Below are 17,748 nucleotides of genomic sequence, written 5' to 3' on the forward strand. Positions count from 1 at the left end.
AGTGTCAGGCTTATAGGTGTTCTCCTCTTGACCTCTGATAAGAAGCCTACTGTCTGTTTCCTCTTTCACTTTGGTTCTCCTAGAAGTAACATCATGAAATGTCTGCTCTTCCAGTAAGGAATAGCTGAAAATTTCCGTGGGTATAATTAATATTATAAACACTCCCATGATGATTCAGTGTCTGACACTCTAGTCTCTGTCAGCTCATGGTGGATGTGGCTGGAAATGTACATGAAATCACCCTGCCCTGGGTGGCCTTGGTTAGTGTGTGAATCAAATGGGGGAGACGTAACAACAAGGAGCTCTTAAGTCTTCCAGAGGTGGGTTTCCCTCCTTTCATCCCTATTTTGAGACAGAACATGGAAGAGGCATTGATTGATCTGTCCATCTAACTTAATGTCTTGTCAGAAGCTCAGCATTTCCTTTCTTCCCTTCTGGCTTACTGTTTAAATTAAGGAAAAATCTAAAAATGGAAATATGGAGGTGGATTCCCCTTGGCTCTGACCTTCCTTGCTGTAGTGTGGGATCATCCAGCTCTGCATTTTAGCCACTAAAGGCAAGCACAGGGTGAGACAAGGTATACATTACCTGCCTTGCCTGCATTAATTAATCTGTAGCCCACATCCACGTAATCCATAGTTTTTCTAAGTGTTTACCTGAATTGGTTATTCTGTGGGACCCATCCATCAAAACTAGGTGATGTCCAACTGTAGAACCGTAAAGACCCGGTTTATAGTTAGGAGCTCTAGCTTTAGTTCTCTGAATACTCACCACTCACAAGGTGATTCGCAAGCAGAAACTGCTCTCTCTACCAGGAAGCTGTGAGCCATGAAGGGTGATAGTTGCACGTATTACTTCTTTTCAGGGCTCACATGCACACTTGGAAGTATGTATTACCGTTCCCTTTTTTATAAATTATGAAATATAGACTCAAATAAGTTTAGTACCTTTGCAAAGATTTCATAAGTAACAGCGAAGAGTTTAGGGGAGGTCCCTTCACAACAAAGCCCCCCCAAATCAGAATGTTCTGTACCATAGACTAACTGTATTAGACACACATTCCTTCTGTCAGTATAGAATAATTTGAAATTGTTTTTCTCAGGCAGTAGAGCTGGTACATCCGTTTGCACAGCCCATTGGAAATCAGTAGGTTGTAGCATGAGCTACCACACAGAGACACTAGATTTGAAGTCCAAAGACTTAGGTTCAACCCTAACTATACCATTTCTTGGCATTGGGTCACCACATAATTAATACTCAAGTTCTTTGAGCCTCATTTGCGTGGCTATATGGAAAGGATATAATTCTTCCCTGCTTGCCTTATACATGGAGAATGGAGATCCAGTCACACGGCATATCTTAAAATGTCACACTGGAGAGTGGTATGCAAATGTTTTCTTGTTGTCATTATTGATCATACTGCAGAAGGTGAATACACATCTACATGTTCTTTTTCTTCACCAAAAACTATAGTATAAGCCTTAATCTAGTTGCAGAAAACAGGATCCCAGGGGCAGGCATGGAAAAATAAAAAGGTCAGTTGGTTTTGAATTGTATAATTTAATTTTATAGGTAGTGAATGTTATAGAGGAAGGGCTTTGGAGTCAATTAGAAGTCCCTGGTGAACAATTAATTCATGTCTTCGTGATTCTTCAGTCTTGAAATCTCATACCACTTTGGTTGACAAAGTTGTAATGACTTTTCTGTATCCATTTTGAGTTCCCACTCCCCTTTACACACACGCTGGTGATAATAGAAAGCACTGGTAAGAAACACTGGAAAAATAGATAGTACTCAATAAGAAATATATATAGAAGTAAGAAATTATAGTCTGCAAGCATTTACCTGTCCCTGACTTGGTACTTAGCCCTGTACCATGTGCTGCAGAAGAGGTGAAGGAAATATGCCTCTGAGAAGGTAACAAAGACAATTTAAATGGGAAACTACAAATACATCGTCTACCCATTGTTAATTTTTTGAAAATTTTAATCAGTGCCTGCTAGAATGTTTCTTAAATCCTATAGATTTTTTTTTCCTGAAGTAAATCTAAATTTTCTTTCAAGCTAGTGGAATATAGTATAGCATATGTACGTTGTAATATCCTGAAAGAATTACAAAATATACTTTGTTCATGAAAAATAACACTATGATATACCATTGATATTTTTCACTAGTTTCCTGGGAAGGTCACTGTTTATTTTTTATTATTGTTTCAAGGAAACACATTTTATTGGAAACATATATTCAGAAACTCAAAGTATGATTTGTGTCAACTCCAGTTTTACTTCTGTAACCTATGCATGCATTTCAAACTAAATCAAATTTCACATCATTCATTAACCAACAGCAAAGCCGAATTGAAGATCGCTTAGAAAGACTGGATGATGCTATTCACGTTCTCCGGAACCACGCAGTGGGCCCATCCACAGCTATGCCTGGTGGTCACGGGGACATGCATGGAATCATTGGACCTTCTCATAATGGAGCAATGGGTGGTCTGGGCTCAGGGTATGGAACCGGTCTTCTTTCAGCCAACAGACATTCACTCATGGTAAGTGAGATTTGTGGACTCTTCAGTTACTGTATAGAATTAGAATTTCAAGTGTAAATACCACTGCTGTTGTTTCTTGAGTTGTATCATTTACTTACCTGCATTTTGCCCATTTAAAATTTACGAGTCCATGTGTTTGAGTAAGTTCACAGGGTTATACAATCATCACCAGAGGCTAATTTTAGGATGTTTTACCCCCTGAAAAAAGAAAAGAAATTCCCATGCCAGTAGTAGTTACTCTCCATTCCTTCCTCTCCCTGGACCTTGGCAATGACTCGTGTGTTCTGTCTCTATAATTTTCCTATCTTAGATATTTGGAATCATACAATATGTGGTGGTCTTTTCTGACTGGCTGGCTTCTTTCAGTTCGTGTAATGTTTTCAGCCTTTATACATATTTCATCTTGTACCAGATCATCATTCCTTTTTGTTGCCAAACAAGATTCCATTGTATAGAGATACGTTATTATTATCCATTCACCAGATGATGGGTATTTGGGCTATATCCACTCCTTGACGATTATGAATAATGCTCCTATGAACATTGATATACAAGTTTTTGGGTGGACGTGTGTTTTAATGTCACTTGAGTATATACCTAGGAGGACATTGCTGGGCCATGGCCGGTGTTTTAAATTCTTCATCTTAGTGACGTCACCTAGAGGACCCAGCTTGTTTGTACATGTTATATTACTGGTATTTCACATATGAAGAGGTTGAACCCAAATCAATGTCTTTTGATTCTGTGTGTGGGAGGTAGGAATATGTGGTGTGTTTATCTGTCTAAGGATACGGTGTGGGACTGTGTGATTTAAAGATATGGTAGTTTATCACTGCCTATTTATGAATAAGTTGTCTATTTAAATAATATTTAAACAGATCTGTCTGTATTACAACTGGAATTTCAATTCTGCGCATTGCATTTGGAAACAATTTGGGAATGCATCCCCTTTTTGGGGTGATTATGAAAATTTGGATTTTTTTAAAGATTTATTTATGAGCGAGAGAGGGAGAGCATGAGTGCGTGGGGAGGGGTGGAGGGAAAGCAGGAGAGAAAACTTAGCAGACTCTATCCCGAGCGCTGAGCCCCTATGGGGCTTGATCCCAAAACCCTTGAGATCATGATCTGAGCTGAAACCAAGAGTCAGAGACTTAATGGACTGTGCCATCCAAGTGCCCCAAAATTCAGAATCTTCTTAACAAAATGTTAAGTGATGACAGTAGGGTGACTGAATCGTGGAGAATGTATTACTAATGATTCTGTGTATTCTGCTTCTTATAAAATCCTGCTTGATCAACAAACACCTTAGTGTCCTCTTTTGTACCTGTAGGCTCTTAAAAAGTTGCTTGGGTGAAGGTCTGTCTTCTGTTACCAACATAGCATCTCTTGTTTACCGATGATTCCAAAAGGGGAATGCAAAATAGGCACAGGCTTTTCTGAGGCTTTTTAAGTTCTTGCTCAATAGGATTCTTCCGTCCTCCTTTCAGTTTCTCTTAATAAAAGACTGAGATTGAGAGGACCATCCTGAGCATTGTGTTATGGAAACCTGCAACCAATTTGAAACCCAAAATACTGGTTTATAAATAGAAGCAATGAACTCACTTCTGAAACGTGGAAAGATATTTCTGAATGCCAAAGCTCAATCTTTTTTTTTTTTCTTTTTTGCTTTTTCCTTGACCTCTATCCTAAAAATTCATCATTGAGTAAAAATTGTTTGTCTATTCATGGCAGTTGCTAAGAGTTTACAAAAGGAAAATATAGATGTTAATTTAGCTTGGCCTCAGGTAATGTGTTAAATACACTTGGGATGCATATAATATGAGGTTTTAGTTTGTACAGCTCTTTTCTTTTTAAACTATAATGTTTGAACAATACTGCTTTTAATTAAGAAATCTGGCTTTATTAAAAGCCAGATCTGTGACTTACAACCATTTCTCTATATCTGCTCTCAATCAAGAGAAAAATGGTTTAATTTCTGGAGCTGTGTTCATTTTGCATATGTTGAACGGGCGCATTGCTTCAGAAACAGTTTTTTTCCATAAATATGTAAAGTTTGCTCTTAAATACCAGATGTATGTTAAGTGGTTCTTTAAAATAATAAACTACACATAGATGCTCTGGGGGGACTGTTTGACCTTTGGGTTGCCTCCCCCTTGAGTCTGATTCAAAGGTGGGATGGGAAGAAGGGACCAGAATCATCTCTGGAGACGGGAAGTTGGCCTGACCTGGCTGGAGTGGCCAGGGAGAGGATGGAGCAGAGCAATAATAGAAGAAGGGAAATAATCAGCCAATATTACACAGAAACATTTTTGATTTGGTTTTGAAAACGCTCTGCAGAAGCTAGAAAGCTGCTAGTTTTGCTGAGGAGGAAAAGCTCCTGCTCCCTTCTCTGAAGGCATTTACAATCCAGTCAGGGGCAACCTCAGAGCCAACCAGGTAGTAGAGTCAAGTCCAAACATGTGGCACAGCAACACCCCGCCACCTTCAGAACCCCCTTTCTTCCCAGAAATACCCGGTAGACCCATGGAGGCTAAACTTCCCCAGCCTGAAACTCGAATGTGTGTGAAACAGATCGGATTGTCATTTCTTTCCTTGCGCAAACTGGTATGAATTTTCAAACAAAAACATAAGAACAAAGGAAATAGTTTTTGAATTTAGTCAGTCTGAAGTTAGCCTTTGACCATTTGATACATTCCACAATAAAAAGGAAGTTGAAGGGGAAGGGGGAAAAAAAACCCTCCCCCCCCCACAACAACAACAACAAAAAAATTCAAGGAGGATACTGGTAATGTTTTCCACATTTGAATTTTAATACATGAAACAGGCTATAAAACTTTGGCCAGCTGCAGTAAATAAAGTAGCAGTGGGAGGTATGCACCGGAAACTTTGCTGCAGAGAACACTGGTGGGTGTTTCTTTCCAACGACACACCTTCGTTCGTTGTTCTGGAGTAGAAGCCTGTTATAGTAACTTCAGACCCATCCCAGAGCTAGTTTTATTCTGAGCAGATCTGCTTTATAAGTCCCCTTAATAATTCCTCCTGATTAAAGAATAGACAGCTTTGAATTCTCTTGACCTCCATCCTCTTTCGCTTCCTCTCTCCCCGCCTTCTGAAAATCAAAACAAAATGGCTTGATAACTTGGAAGATGATATAAGCATTTCTTTCTGCAGCAGCTTGAAATCGTGGTGGGGAAAACTGGTTCTGCCTCGGCTGTTATGTTATCTCATTTAATTGCTAACATATTGTACTTAGCTTTTGATTCATAAAATGTTTTCCTTGGAGTTCTGAAGTAGGTCTTCAGTGATTTACTAAGTATTAGTGTAATGAAAGGGAATTTTTTTTTTTCACAGCAGCATGGCTCATAACACTAACATGAATGTTGTAGACTTGCAGGATTTCTAGATGATATTTGGCCGTGCTCTTCCTTGCCTAGAAACCTTCGCTGGCTTTCCATTATCTACAAAATAAAGACGAGTTGATTAAGCCCCATTACCATTTACCAAAAGCCTCATGTTTAGCTATTCCAATACGCAAAAATGTTTCCAGCAAGACCAGTCTATGCAAATTACCAGAATTTGCCCTTTGTGTTCTCCTTAGGTAGTTCTTCCATGTCTTTAGGGCTTGGCCTGCCCTACTCATTTCCCCCTTGTCCATCTCATTCCCACCACTTTCAAGCCTCAGACTCAAATTCTGCCCCTTCCAGGAAGCTTCCTTGTTACCTCCACCTGTGACTGTCCATTTTCTCCCCTTCTTCCCAGAGCTCTGTGATTCATACCGTTGGCTATTTTCTTACCTTGTCATGCAAAACTATATATCTTTTAAAGGCCTGACTTTGGCCTTACCACCTATATGGTAAATCCTGGAGTACCATGTCTTACATTAGGCGCTCCGTGAGCATCACCTCAGGCCGTCTTCCCAGGAGCCCTTTGAGAGGGATGGTGATGTCCAGTTTAGGAGTTGGTCAAACGGGCCTTCTTGGGTTCGAGGAGCTCAAGTCTGGAAGCCAACCTGAAACTCGGGGACAGTGCCTCCATGTTCCACGCCCTTTGTTTATTACCACTAGCCCTCCCCACAGATGAGCTCTAATTGTGCCTTTCCAGGTAAGAGTTTGCGATTTTCAAATCTTGATAAATGCTCCTTGATGAAAGAATTCCCAGGCATCCCTTGGCTAAGTTCCTAGGGCAGCTTTTTACCCAAATGCAGAGTTAAAGAATTTTTCCTCCAGTGCCGTGGTATGCTAGATTAAAACCCGCACTGTCTAAACACTTACTCTTAAGTCAGCATATCTGGGCTAAGTGGCACGAGGTGTAAACTCTCCTTACTAGGGTCACAAAGTAGTAAATTTTAAATTATTTCTCTTATCAAAAACCACCCACGTTTCCGACAAGAGTCAAAGCAGAAATCTCTCTGAATGTGGGAGAATAAGGAAACAGGTGGGTTTGTCGCTAAGCTAATTAGACATTCTTACCCAGATAGAACCCCCATGTGCCTCAGATACCTCCATGGTTAATCCTGATAGTAAATCATTAGGTTTTTATAAATTTTTGAAATGACAGTTCTGCAAAAATAATTCTCTCCAGTCTTCACTCAGTATTCAGATCCACAGATGAGACCTGAAAGCAAAGCTTTCAGATGACCTAATCTCCTCTTTTAACTGAATAAGAACAAAACTCACATCAAAAATGTCTTCCTGTGACTCTGTATGTGCTTCTGATTACTTGCCAGTAGAGTCAGCAATGAAGGGATCACTTAGCTGAAAATTTCCTTCACAATTAACATATAACATTAGTGTGGTTCCTAGACCCTTTTCGCTCAAAGTCCATTTATTCATTTCCAGAAACATTTATCAAGAGTGTTTCCCAAATGCCAGGCTCTGTGCTAACACATGGTCTCTGCTCTCCAGGGGTTCACAGTTTAGTAGAAAAGGAAACATATTTAAAAACAAATTGCTATGGCAGTGCAGCAAACCCCATCAGAGGACAGGGACACAGCCCTCTGACCTGGGAGGGAAGGATGCCACTGTTCTTGGTAGAAGAGTAGTAGTCTTCTTTTTTTTTTTTTTTTTTTTTTAAGATTTTATTTATTTATTTGACAGAGAGAGAGATCACAAGTAGGCAGAGAGTCAGGCAGAGAGAGAGGGGGGAAGCAGGCTCTCTGCTCAGCAGGGATGCTGAGGCAGATGCAGGGCTCAATCCCAGGACCCCGAGATCATGACCTGAGCCGAAGGGAGCAGCTTAATCCACTGAGCCACCCAGGCGCCCCGAGTAGTGGTCTTCTAAGGATCTGTTGCTCTAGTTGACTTAGGGTGCAGGAACCCTGTAAAACTCCCCACCCATACCCATCCCCCACAGCATCCCTGAGACCCCATCCTAGAAACCCCAGGTAGGGGTGTGGCATGCATTCAGAAACCAGGCATTTCAACTTGAGAAAGAAGAAAGAAAGAAAGAAAGAAAGAAAGAAAGAGAGGGAGAGAAGGAAGCCATGCATTTCAGATATAAGCTAATCCTAGCCCAGTTTCCCTTTGTTCATATAACATTTTTAATTTCAGTTAAAAAGAATTTATCAGAAGAAAATTCATGGGGCGCCTGGGTGGCTCAGTTGTTAAGCATCTGCCTTCGGCTCAGGTCATGATCTGAGCCCCCGCACCGGGCTCCCTGCTCAGCAGGAAGCCTGCTTCTCCCTCTCTCACTCCCCTTGCTTGTGTTCCCTTTCTCGCTGTGTCTCTGTCAAATAAATAAATAAAATCTTAAAAAAAAAAAAAGAAGAAGAAGAAGAAAATTCATTAGGTGATAAAGCACTTTGTATTTAATTGACATCTGAACATATGAGAACTTTTACCACTTAGGGCCTCATAAGATAACAACTTAGTTTTGTTTCATTGTTCTTAAGAAAGGACGATGGAATTCTAGATTCTAAAAGCACCCCAGAAGTCATTTAGCTTGTGGCCCTTATTTTACTGCTGAAGCCCAAGGCCCAGAAAGGGGGAAAGTAACCCAAACATGGACGTCCACTAGTTAATGGCCAAGCTTGGATAGAAACCAGACAAGCCAGCAGGGAGAGCAGCACTCTTTGTACCAAATACCACACCACTGCAGTGAACTTCCTCTCTAAGCCAACACCATAGCAGTTTCTAAACTGTGGCTGAGGCTACAAGGAAACCCAAGAAAAAATTATTTTGATTATTTTATTGAAATGTAATTAACATACCATGTTATCTTAGTTTAGGTGTATAACATAGTGATTCAACAAGTCTGTGCATTACTCAGTACTCAACATGACAGAAACCCTTGGCTCCTCATTAATTGTTCCTTGGCTTCATGCAACAGGAGACAGTCATGGGCAGGCATGTGGTATTTCGGTGAACGTTTACTGGTACATATAGTCGTGATAGTGGCAGAAGTCAGGAAATGTTTCCACGAAGGTCTGACCCATAGAGGCTTTGTCATCTCTGTCTTGCTCCTCTTACATTTTCACAGTTTGACTCCGTAAAGTCACATGTATATTTGAGCAGATGCCGCATTTCTAAGCAATTATTACCGTAGACTCTCAGGGATCTTATCTATCCTCTCTATCCAAATCCCCCTAAAATCCCCTGCCAAGCAGTCATCCAGCCTCTATCAGCCCCCTTCCTCCAAGGATAAGTAGCTCTAAATGACCACAAAGCCCATTTCTATCAAATGTTGGGAAATTCTTCTTTATGTCCAGCCCAAATTTACTTCTCTCTGCAGTCCTCATTTTTCTGCCTACTGAGGTTACCCCTAAGTCAAACCCAACAAATACGTTAGAAACTTAGAGTTCTTTGAAAATGGTCTGGTCAGTTTTTTTTTTTCTCTAGACTAGGTATTTTTATCTTCAAATATTTGCCACCACCTACCCATCCCCCTCCCCAGTTAAAGTTTTGATTTTATGACTTTCTAGTGCATTCTCCCTATTTTAAAAGGAATGCTTTCTTTTTCAAGGACTTTTTAGCATGTAGAGTCTCAAACTGAGCACAGTGCTTAAGGAGTCATCAGGGTGGGCTAGGGTGGGTCTATTACCAAACCCATTCGTATCTTCATTTAAAGATCCTCACAGGATCCTATTAGCCATTTTTTTAAATTTTTTTTTAAATTTTTTTAAAGATTTTATTTATTTATTTGACAGAGATCACAAGTAGGCAGAGAGGCAGGCAGAGAGAGGGGAGGAAGCAGGCTCCCCACCGAGCAGAGAGCCCGATGTGGGGCTCGATCCCAAGATCCTGGGATCATGACCTGAGCCGAAGACAGAGGCTTTAACCCGCTGAGCCACCCAGGTGCCCCCCTAATTAGCCATTTTTGATGCCTTCATCATCCTGCTGGCAGATACTGAATTTCTAATCAGCTGAAATCCATAAGTCACATGCATCTCAACTACCCTTGTGTGCATTGTGTTGTACTGTTACAAAACTTCATGTTATGCCTTTATGGGTTTTTGTGGGGTTTTTTTGTTTTGTTGTTTTTTTGTTTTTCTATACCTGTGAATTTCATCCTGCGGCTTCGGTCTGTTTCCAGTCGAAAGCTCTTCTTTAGGTCCTCATTTGGTCACATACTCTGCCAACGCTGTCGTTGGTTGTTTCGATGGGTGCCATTATTGCCCTTAGCAAAGCCATGAATAAAAATGTTAACTAGGGGAGGACACAGAGCAGAAGGCCTGAGGTTCAAGGCTACAGACAATCTCTCAATGCTTACATCGTCCTCATCCTTTGGGTTTAATATTTTATCCAGTTATGTTCAACTAATTTTACTCTCCCACTGTCCGCCTTCTCTCATTTTTTCCTTAGCATTATCGCAAGACAACGGACATGTGGCATTTCCATGAATGAGGAAGTGAGGTTTGTCCACAAAGACTTGTTCTTGGTGGAACCAAACTGAGTTTGAGAGGTCATTGCCTCTCTTTCAAAGCACTTCGAAACTATCTTTTAAATAGCCCGTTACGGAATTTCACTCAGGATCTTAGTCATCTCCGCCATCTTTCCATAGCTACTATATAGAAACCAATGTAGGTTTCTCTCTTTGATTAAGCAATTTGCCTATCTATAGTGTTTCACCATCTAGCCTAATCTCCACAATTATATTTCTGAGAGCAGACTAGCAGACTCAACTGACTCAACTTTTTAAAAAATCTATATCAATAGTGTACTTTATTTTAAGAAAACTTAAGGGAAAAAAGAGGAAAAAAAACTTGAAGAAATTCTTTTTATTTTTTAAAACTTTTCCTACCCTTTGGAGATAGTCTTGATATCCAACATATATAAGCTTAAGGTGGACAATTTGAGGATTTAGTGTATGTGTATATTGCCAAGTGATCACCACAGTAAAATTAGTGGACACCACTATCCTTTCACATAATTACCTTTTTTTGTGTGCCTGGTGATAACTTTTCTTAAGATCTACTCTTAACAACTTCCAGATATATACTAGAGTATTGTTAATTACTGTCCCCTTGTTGTACATTCGATCCCAGAGTCTATTCACTTTATAGCTGCAAGTTTGTACCCTTTGACCAACATCTTCCCATTTCCCCCAGCTACCACTATTCTACTCTCTTATTTCTTTGAGTTCTTTTTTTTTTTTTTTTTAAGATTCTACATATCACATATGAGAACATACAGTATTTGTCTTTTTCTGTCCAACTTAAAGAAATTCTCTTAACTTTGGATTAGGTACAGCAGCTTCAGAAACCTGGAGCTCCCCATTTGACATTTCTGCATTCACGTAAATGAAAGTCAAGAGGTTTTAAATAGAACCATAGCAGTGGGACCACTTGTGCTCCATTGATAGCCTCTGAGACGAGGGGTTAGGATCTGTTGCATGGCCAGATCCCACAGCAGTGGGCCCAAACTAGGTAGATCCCTTCTTCCCCCCACCCCACCAATACCTATTTTACCCAAAACAGATCCTGTGACCTGGAAACAAGATCTTCTCTGTTGGACTGTCAAACCCAAAAGACTCCCTTTCTCCACTTCTAGGACAAAATAAGCCTAGTTCCCCAAATTGTTTTTCCCCTAAAGTATGTGTTTAACACCCTGGTGTCATGAACTTTTTTTTTTTTTTTTTTTTTTAAGGTGGGGAGTATATCCTTTTTATTTATTTATTTGAGAGAGAGATCACACGTAGGCAGAGAGGCAGGCAGAGAGCGGGGTGGTGGGGGGAACAGGCTCCCTGCTGAGCAGAGAGCCTGATGCAGGGCTCAATCCCAGGACCCTGGGATCATGACCTGAGCCAAAGGCAGAGGCTTTAACCCACTGAGCCACCCAGGCGCCCCATGAACTTTAAATGAATAAAAACAAAAACCAGTTGTTTTCCCCACTTTCAAAATATAAAAGCATATTTAAAGGATACTCTTTGACCTCATCGTATCTTTACGATGCCTTTCTTCTCAAATAATAGAGGAAAAAGCAGGTAGATGCTTTGAATAGCATAGTCACTGTCATATTTTTAAATCGAACTGTGAGTGGGGACAAGGACACAATGCCGAACTGTCCATAGTTTAGAAAAGGCACAACCCTTGCATTTTAAAAAGGTGGTATTATCCTTGTTTTCTCAAGAAAGCAGATCTTCGGGGAGGAAAGATAATATTGTATATATTAGCAACTACACAGATGCTCATTCCCTCGTTCTGTGTCTTCTGTGCTTCAGATCCTTTGGGGGTTATGAAATGTGCACGAGAGTCTCTGAACCTATAGGCCTTTGACTCGGGGAGGGGGGCGATAACACAAGTATGTGCCTGACTCTAATGCAAGGTGGAATGATGAAGTGACCTAAGAAACAATTCAGAGAAGGACGAACATGGTCCAGCCTTAGGAGACCTAAGGTTTCCTAAGAAAACCTTCCTGCAAAAGGTGTCATGGAGCTCATATTAGTGTCTGTGTAGGATCTCAGCAGTTAGGAACGAGCTAGAAAGGGCATTGCAGAGCTATCAAATAAAGTGATTAAAAACAGATGCAGAAAATAAAGGATCTCGTATGCCCAAATCTGATGATGATACGGGGCTGGGCAGCACCGGGTGGAAAGCCCCTCCTCAGAGCACAGCAGCTCCAACAATTGGCTCAAATATTTCACATGAGAGTCCACAGGAAGAGAGAGTTTTCATGTATATTTTTTACATCCAAATTAAATTAACTCATGGAATTTTCCACCCTTAGGAATTAAAGTAGCAGCTCATGAAGTAATTCAGTTATGTCATTCATACCAAAACAGAAAATTCTGGAGCAACTTGGCACTGTTTAAAAGCTGAGGCTAGGCCTTGGCCATTTTATATTTTTTCAGAATCTGTGGTCGTTGTGTTATTTTAACTTTCATTGTGGCTGTAAATTTTTCAAATCAAAAGTATCTTAATTGCTTAGAAAATAGAAGTGTAAAATGGGCTCAAAATAAGAAGAGGTTTTAGGCAAAGCAGCTTTAAGAGGGAAAACCTAAAAAAAAAAAAATCAAAAAAAATTTAAAAAGCTTGAACGTCGCATTTCTGAAACACGAGGATTCTACCTAATTGGCTGACATTCACAGTTGTACATAATTATAGCTTCCCCTGCATCCATAAATCAACTTACAACTACGAAGTTGAGTTTAACCAAAAGATCTCTCCAGTATTAGATAAATGACATCTTCTGGGTAGCACTGTCCTGATACAACAACCACGTTCATTTCCAGGCAGTCCATTGGTCACACCGTCGAAAACCAGGGTATCGAGTTTCCACATTTTAATTTCTCGTTTGCCTTCTCCCCGGCTCCTGCACACGGACGGGTCTCGTTTGGAGCCGAAAGTGTGTGAAAGTTATGGGGGAATGGTAGTCTCTGGGTAATGTTTCTGTGAGCTGCCCAAATTCTTCCCCCTGTAGTCTAGATGGGAAACAGCTGGTTTTTGTTTAAAAAGCTGTTTTGCGAAATGTCTGAATCTTGAGGTGTAGAACTGAGGTCACCAGTAAAAGCAGGTGGTCGAGAACAAGTGAGAATGACTCTGGGGGCCAGCCGGCCTGTAACCTTCTGCAGGGTACTTCCTAGCACAGGAGAAGTGTTGACGTTGTCCCCTCTGTTTAGCACACAAACAGATAGAAGGAAGTAATCGCATTAGCGGTGCTATTAGGAATTGAGTATGTTTGAACATAGCCAGCCCTTGAGTGAATAATTAGCTCAGTCTTGAAAGAAACCAAAATGGTGATTTCCCTCGCTAAAGCTTCAAATACAAAGGTCCAAGATTCTGGCTTCCTTTAGATGTTGTAAGTGCGTGAATTTCCTCTTTAAAGACACCCACAGTGAAAGAACTACCATTTCCAGTAAGTGGTACCATAACTGAGGATGTCCTGCAACTCCATGGACACAATCTAAGGGTGAAAAGAAACCTGAAATGGCAAGACCAGTACCAGGGCAGTTTTGAAAAAGGCAAAGTAAGAAACATGTGGAATCACTAAAGGCCAGTGCACGTCAGATATCCACCAGTCTGAAGATGAAAGGAAACAACCCCCTCCCCTGGGAGCTGGAGGTTATTAGCAGCTGTTTATCCAGTCGGGAATAGAGATTAACATTGTAACTTTTTTTTTTTTTTAAGAACTAGAGGAGAATTTGTTTGGGAAGTTGGCTCTTCATATCAAGTCACAGTGCATTGCCAAAAAAAACTTCCTTTCTCAGAACTCATGTACGAGAGTTGAGCAATGTTATGATTCCCTGAGAATCTCTGGATTACCAAAAGTCTATCTCCATTAAATGGAACAGAAAAGGATAGAGAAATGGATGGATGTTTGCCATCCACACATTCCCTTGAACTCTCGATGTGAAAAAGGCTGCTTACCGTTTCTCCAGCCTGCCACTGACGTGGGGGGCGCTCTTCCTACCCCCACATTCCCCACTGCCCCCCAGCTCAATCTTTACCACTCTGAGACGTACCCAAATGGATTTTGTACGTGCCTACTCCTCATAAAATGCTTTTTCGTGACACATTGGGGAAGCTATTCAGTACCGCGTGGAGCTTCAGTCTCAAAAAAACAAACAACGTACTTGGATATTGGTATTTTCCCCCCCCGATTTAATGCTACTCTTAATGTCATTTTCTTTTATTAAATCCTTTCTTTTGCTTTTGATCTTATTTATAGCAGAGCCACTGGTCATATGGAAACTATTATTGTATAGCTGGGAGATGAAAGACTTCACTGCAGTTAAATACAAGTGAATCATTTGGGTCAATAATACACACACACAGTGAGGTACCATTTGTGTCCAAAATGCCCTGTGTTGTTCACTTTGTAGTAGAGCTGGTGAGGTTTATAATGGGCTTTACAAAAATCTGCCTTTTGTCCAAAATATGTAGTCTGACAACATGAAAACATATTAATATGCAGCCCTTAGCTGCGTCTTCATATAGCTGTAATATCAAAATAATGCCACTTCTTGATGTAAAAATAGAAACTTTGATTTAAAGTTGAGATGTTACCTCATCGATGTTAAGTGTCCGTTTAAAAAAAAAAAAATTTAATTTGTTTCAAAAATCTACCCGTCCTTCAGAGCCTGTCTGAAATGCCACCTCCTTGAAGAAGTCCCTGGTTTCTCAATTTGGATCATTTTCGCCCATCCTTTAATACCCTGCACAACCTGGTACTCCCTCATACATTCACTTTCTTTTGTCTTAAATGGCTCCACCATTAAGATGTAGGAACCTATAAATGATAGATGTGTCTATCATTTATCATTTCTCCTACAAATACCTAAATTGTGCCTTGCGCATAGCACACATCTTAGAGGCATTTGTTGAATTAAACAATGTTCATTTTTTGATAGAAATGTACAAAACGTATAGTTGACAATGTCAAAAGGTTTTCAATTTCAGGAATAGTCTCACAGGTTTTTGCCACGCGTGTCGTCATTGACTATTTACAAAGCACCCAATTTCACGTTATAATATATAATATTACAGTGCTACACAGTGACCTGTACACCCAGTCCCTGCCCTTGGGACACTTCCATCTCAACACAAGAATGGGCTTTATGCATGACAGAAAAACAGAAGCATTGAAGCGTATGTCCTGCCCTATCAAGCACTGTCCTTGCGTGAATATTCACGGGGTGGGGGGGGGCGGGGGGGTCCGCAATGAACAGTCAAGGGAGAGCCCTGTCTGGGTCCAGCAATGATGAGAGTGCTGGAGACCCAGACAGCCGACAAGGAGTGCGAAAATGGGGATTTGTGGGACTAACAAAAGAGAAGTGGTTGGTGAGTTGTGCAGAGGAAACCAGCTCTGGGAGGCAGAACAGGGAGGGCTTGGCTCAAGAGCCTTGCTGATATGGGAGCGAATGCAGCACATGGGGAACCATGAGTGGGTAACCGAAGCTGGAGATGCAGGAACTTGGAAACAGGAGGGAACTGGAACGGTCCTCCGGTGTCCAGGTGAAGGACACAGGTGCACAAGGTATCGATCTTAGACTTGATCCACAGAACGATGGAAAGCTATGCTGGAACCTTGACATGCAAGGGTTATGGGCAAAGAGTAAAGCATTCAGAAGGGGAATATTTAGGAGGTGATGGAGAGGGAATGTTTCATTAGGCTTGTTACTCTTCCACTTCCTTTCCAAATATTTTACAATAAGCTTGTGTTACTTGGATGATAGGAAAGGCATTAAAAAAGAAAGGCCAGTTAGGTACAGCTAAATCCTTAGGGGTTGACCTCCTTGGCTGGCTACAGAGCAACTTGTATAGAATCCAGTCCCATGGTTGTACACAAGCTCACAGGTGTGTTCGTACGCTGGGATCGGAACTCCCAAGCACACATCAGGTGTATAATCGTCTTTCCCTTCAGGCCAAACAAAAGAAGCTGCGTACCAGTCAGCGCACAATTTCACCATCATCTCTGTGCTGGATAGACTTGGTTCACTAGGCATGGAGTAAGTTTAGTTCCCTACAAACTACTTAGTAACCTGCTACCCGGGGCTGGAAGGGGCGATAGGGACTCCACGAACCATCTGCCGAGGTTCTCACTCGGAGGACCAGATCCAGTTATGGTTTCCACTGTAGGAAAGTCATGTAGAGACTTGAGGGCGGAGGGTGGAGATACAGAGGAGAGAAATGAAACAGGTCTGATGGATGGAACGTACGAGTTAAGGGAAAAAAAAAAGATGAACTGAAATCAGATAACACCCATTTGCATCTCTTGAATTAAATCACAGAATCATTCATTTTAACCATTTTCGTGGACATTCCTGGGAGTTTTGGCCTAGATGATCATGTGACAGGTCCGCCTGCCAAGTCTGGGTCATTTACATCATGTTTAAGCCCTCTTGAAAATTATTTTATCATCTGGGGAATAAAAATTAAAGAAACCTCCCTAGAATTGCCCTTTGAGGAATTACCTTAAATTTCAGGCAAAGCGTAAACGAAGCTGTGAGATTTCTGGGGGAAGAAACAGGTGTCCTCTGGAGTGAGGGCGTCTTTCCCTAATACACATCTCCCAAGAATCAAAATCCAAACAGAAGAATTGCATCGGTTCTGACTTTAGTGAAGAGTCCTTTAAATGTTTAATCACAGGAGTTTTTAAAAAGTCGTCTGATAAGTTTTTCAACTGAGAAATATGGAAGTGATCTTTGTGGTTGAAGGGCGTCCCAGATGTTAGGGCTTTCTCGCACAAAGGAGTTGGTTATTAGAGGCGGGTCTCGTTTTCCACCGCATCTCAGTGCCCCTGGGACTGTTCCCCGCAGAATGCGTCCGCTGCTGCGGTTCCGTGACCTTCCGGGAGCCATCTGTGAGCCATTAAAGTCTGCGTGGCCGCTTCCTACCTCTTTAAAAGATGCACTTTTGGACTAAACGGTGTTTTGCACATTTGGGAAAATAAGTTTGCTTTCCTCTAACATGAGGGAGATCTGGAGAGATCATTGAGACTGAAATCTAGCGCTCTCCAGCTGTCACGTGTGATTGACATTTCGTGGGGAGAGGACCGTTCAGACATCCACACTGCTTTCTGTGTCAGTGGGTGTCTAATGACAATTAAAGCCCATCAACTTTTCTTTCGTGTTTGTGGAGGAAGAGAAAGAGAAGAGAGAAAAGTAAAAGTTACCAGGCCTTTTTTTCCCTTTGTCCCATTTCCTTATTTTGTTTCTTCTAAAAAACACCTATGTCAAAAGGAAACATTTGACCCAAATACCATTAATAACAGAGTTTTCTTTTGCTATACCAAAAAGTTCCTGGTAGCCTGTCGTGTTTT

At 41.1% G+C, this 17,748-nt stretch overlaps 1 protein-coding gene across 6 annotated transcripts in view; it reads left to right on the plus strand.

Annotated features, from left to right (window-relative positions):
• Window positions 1-17,748, plus strand: part of LOC111154213 (transcription factor 4) — a 349,469-nt gene that overhangs the window by 319,742 nt on the left and 11,979 nt on the right. For all 6 annotated transcript variants that reach the window (XM_022513674.1, XM_022513673.1, XM_022513675.1 and 3 more), the window contains one exon: window positions 2,348-2,551. In XM_022513674.1, coding sequence (XP_022369382.1) covers window positions 2,348-2,551 — 204 coding nt within the window. The remainder of the gene's footprint in view (window positions 1-2,347; window positions 2,552-17,748) is intronic.

This window comes from Enhydra lutris, unplaced genomic scaffold (genome assembly GCF_002288905.1).
Source record: "Enhydra lutris kenyoni isolate GAN:26980312 unplaced genomic scaffold, ASM228890v2 scaffoldscaffold36, whole genome shotgun sequence".
NCBI classification, from domain to species: Eukaryota; Metazoa; Chordata; class Mammalia; order Carnivora; family Mustelidae; genus Enhydra; species Enhydra lutris.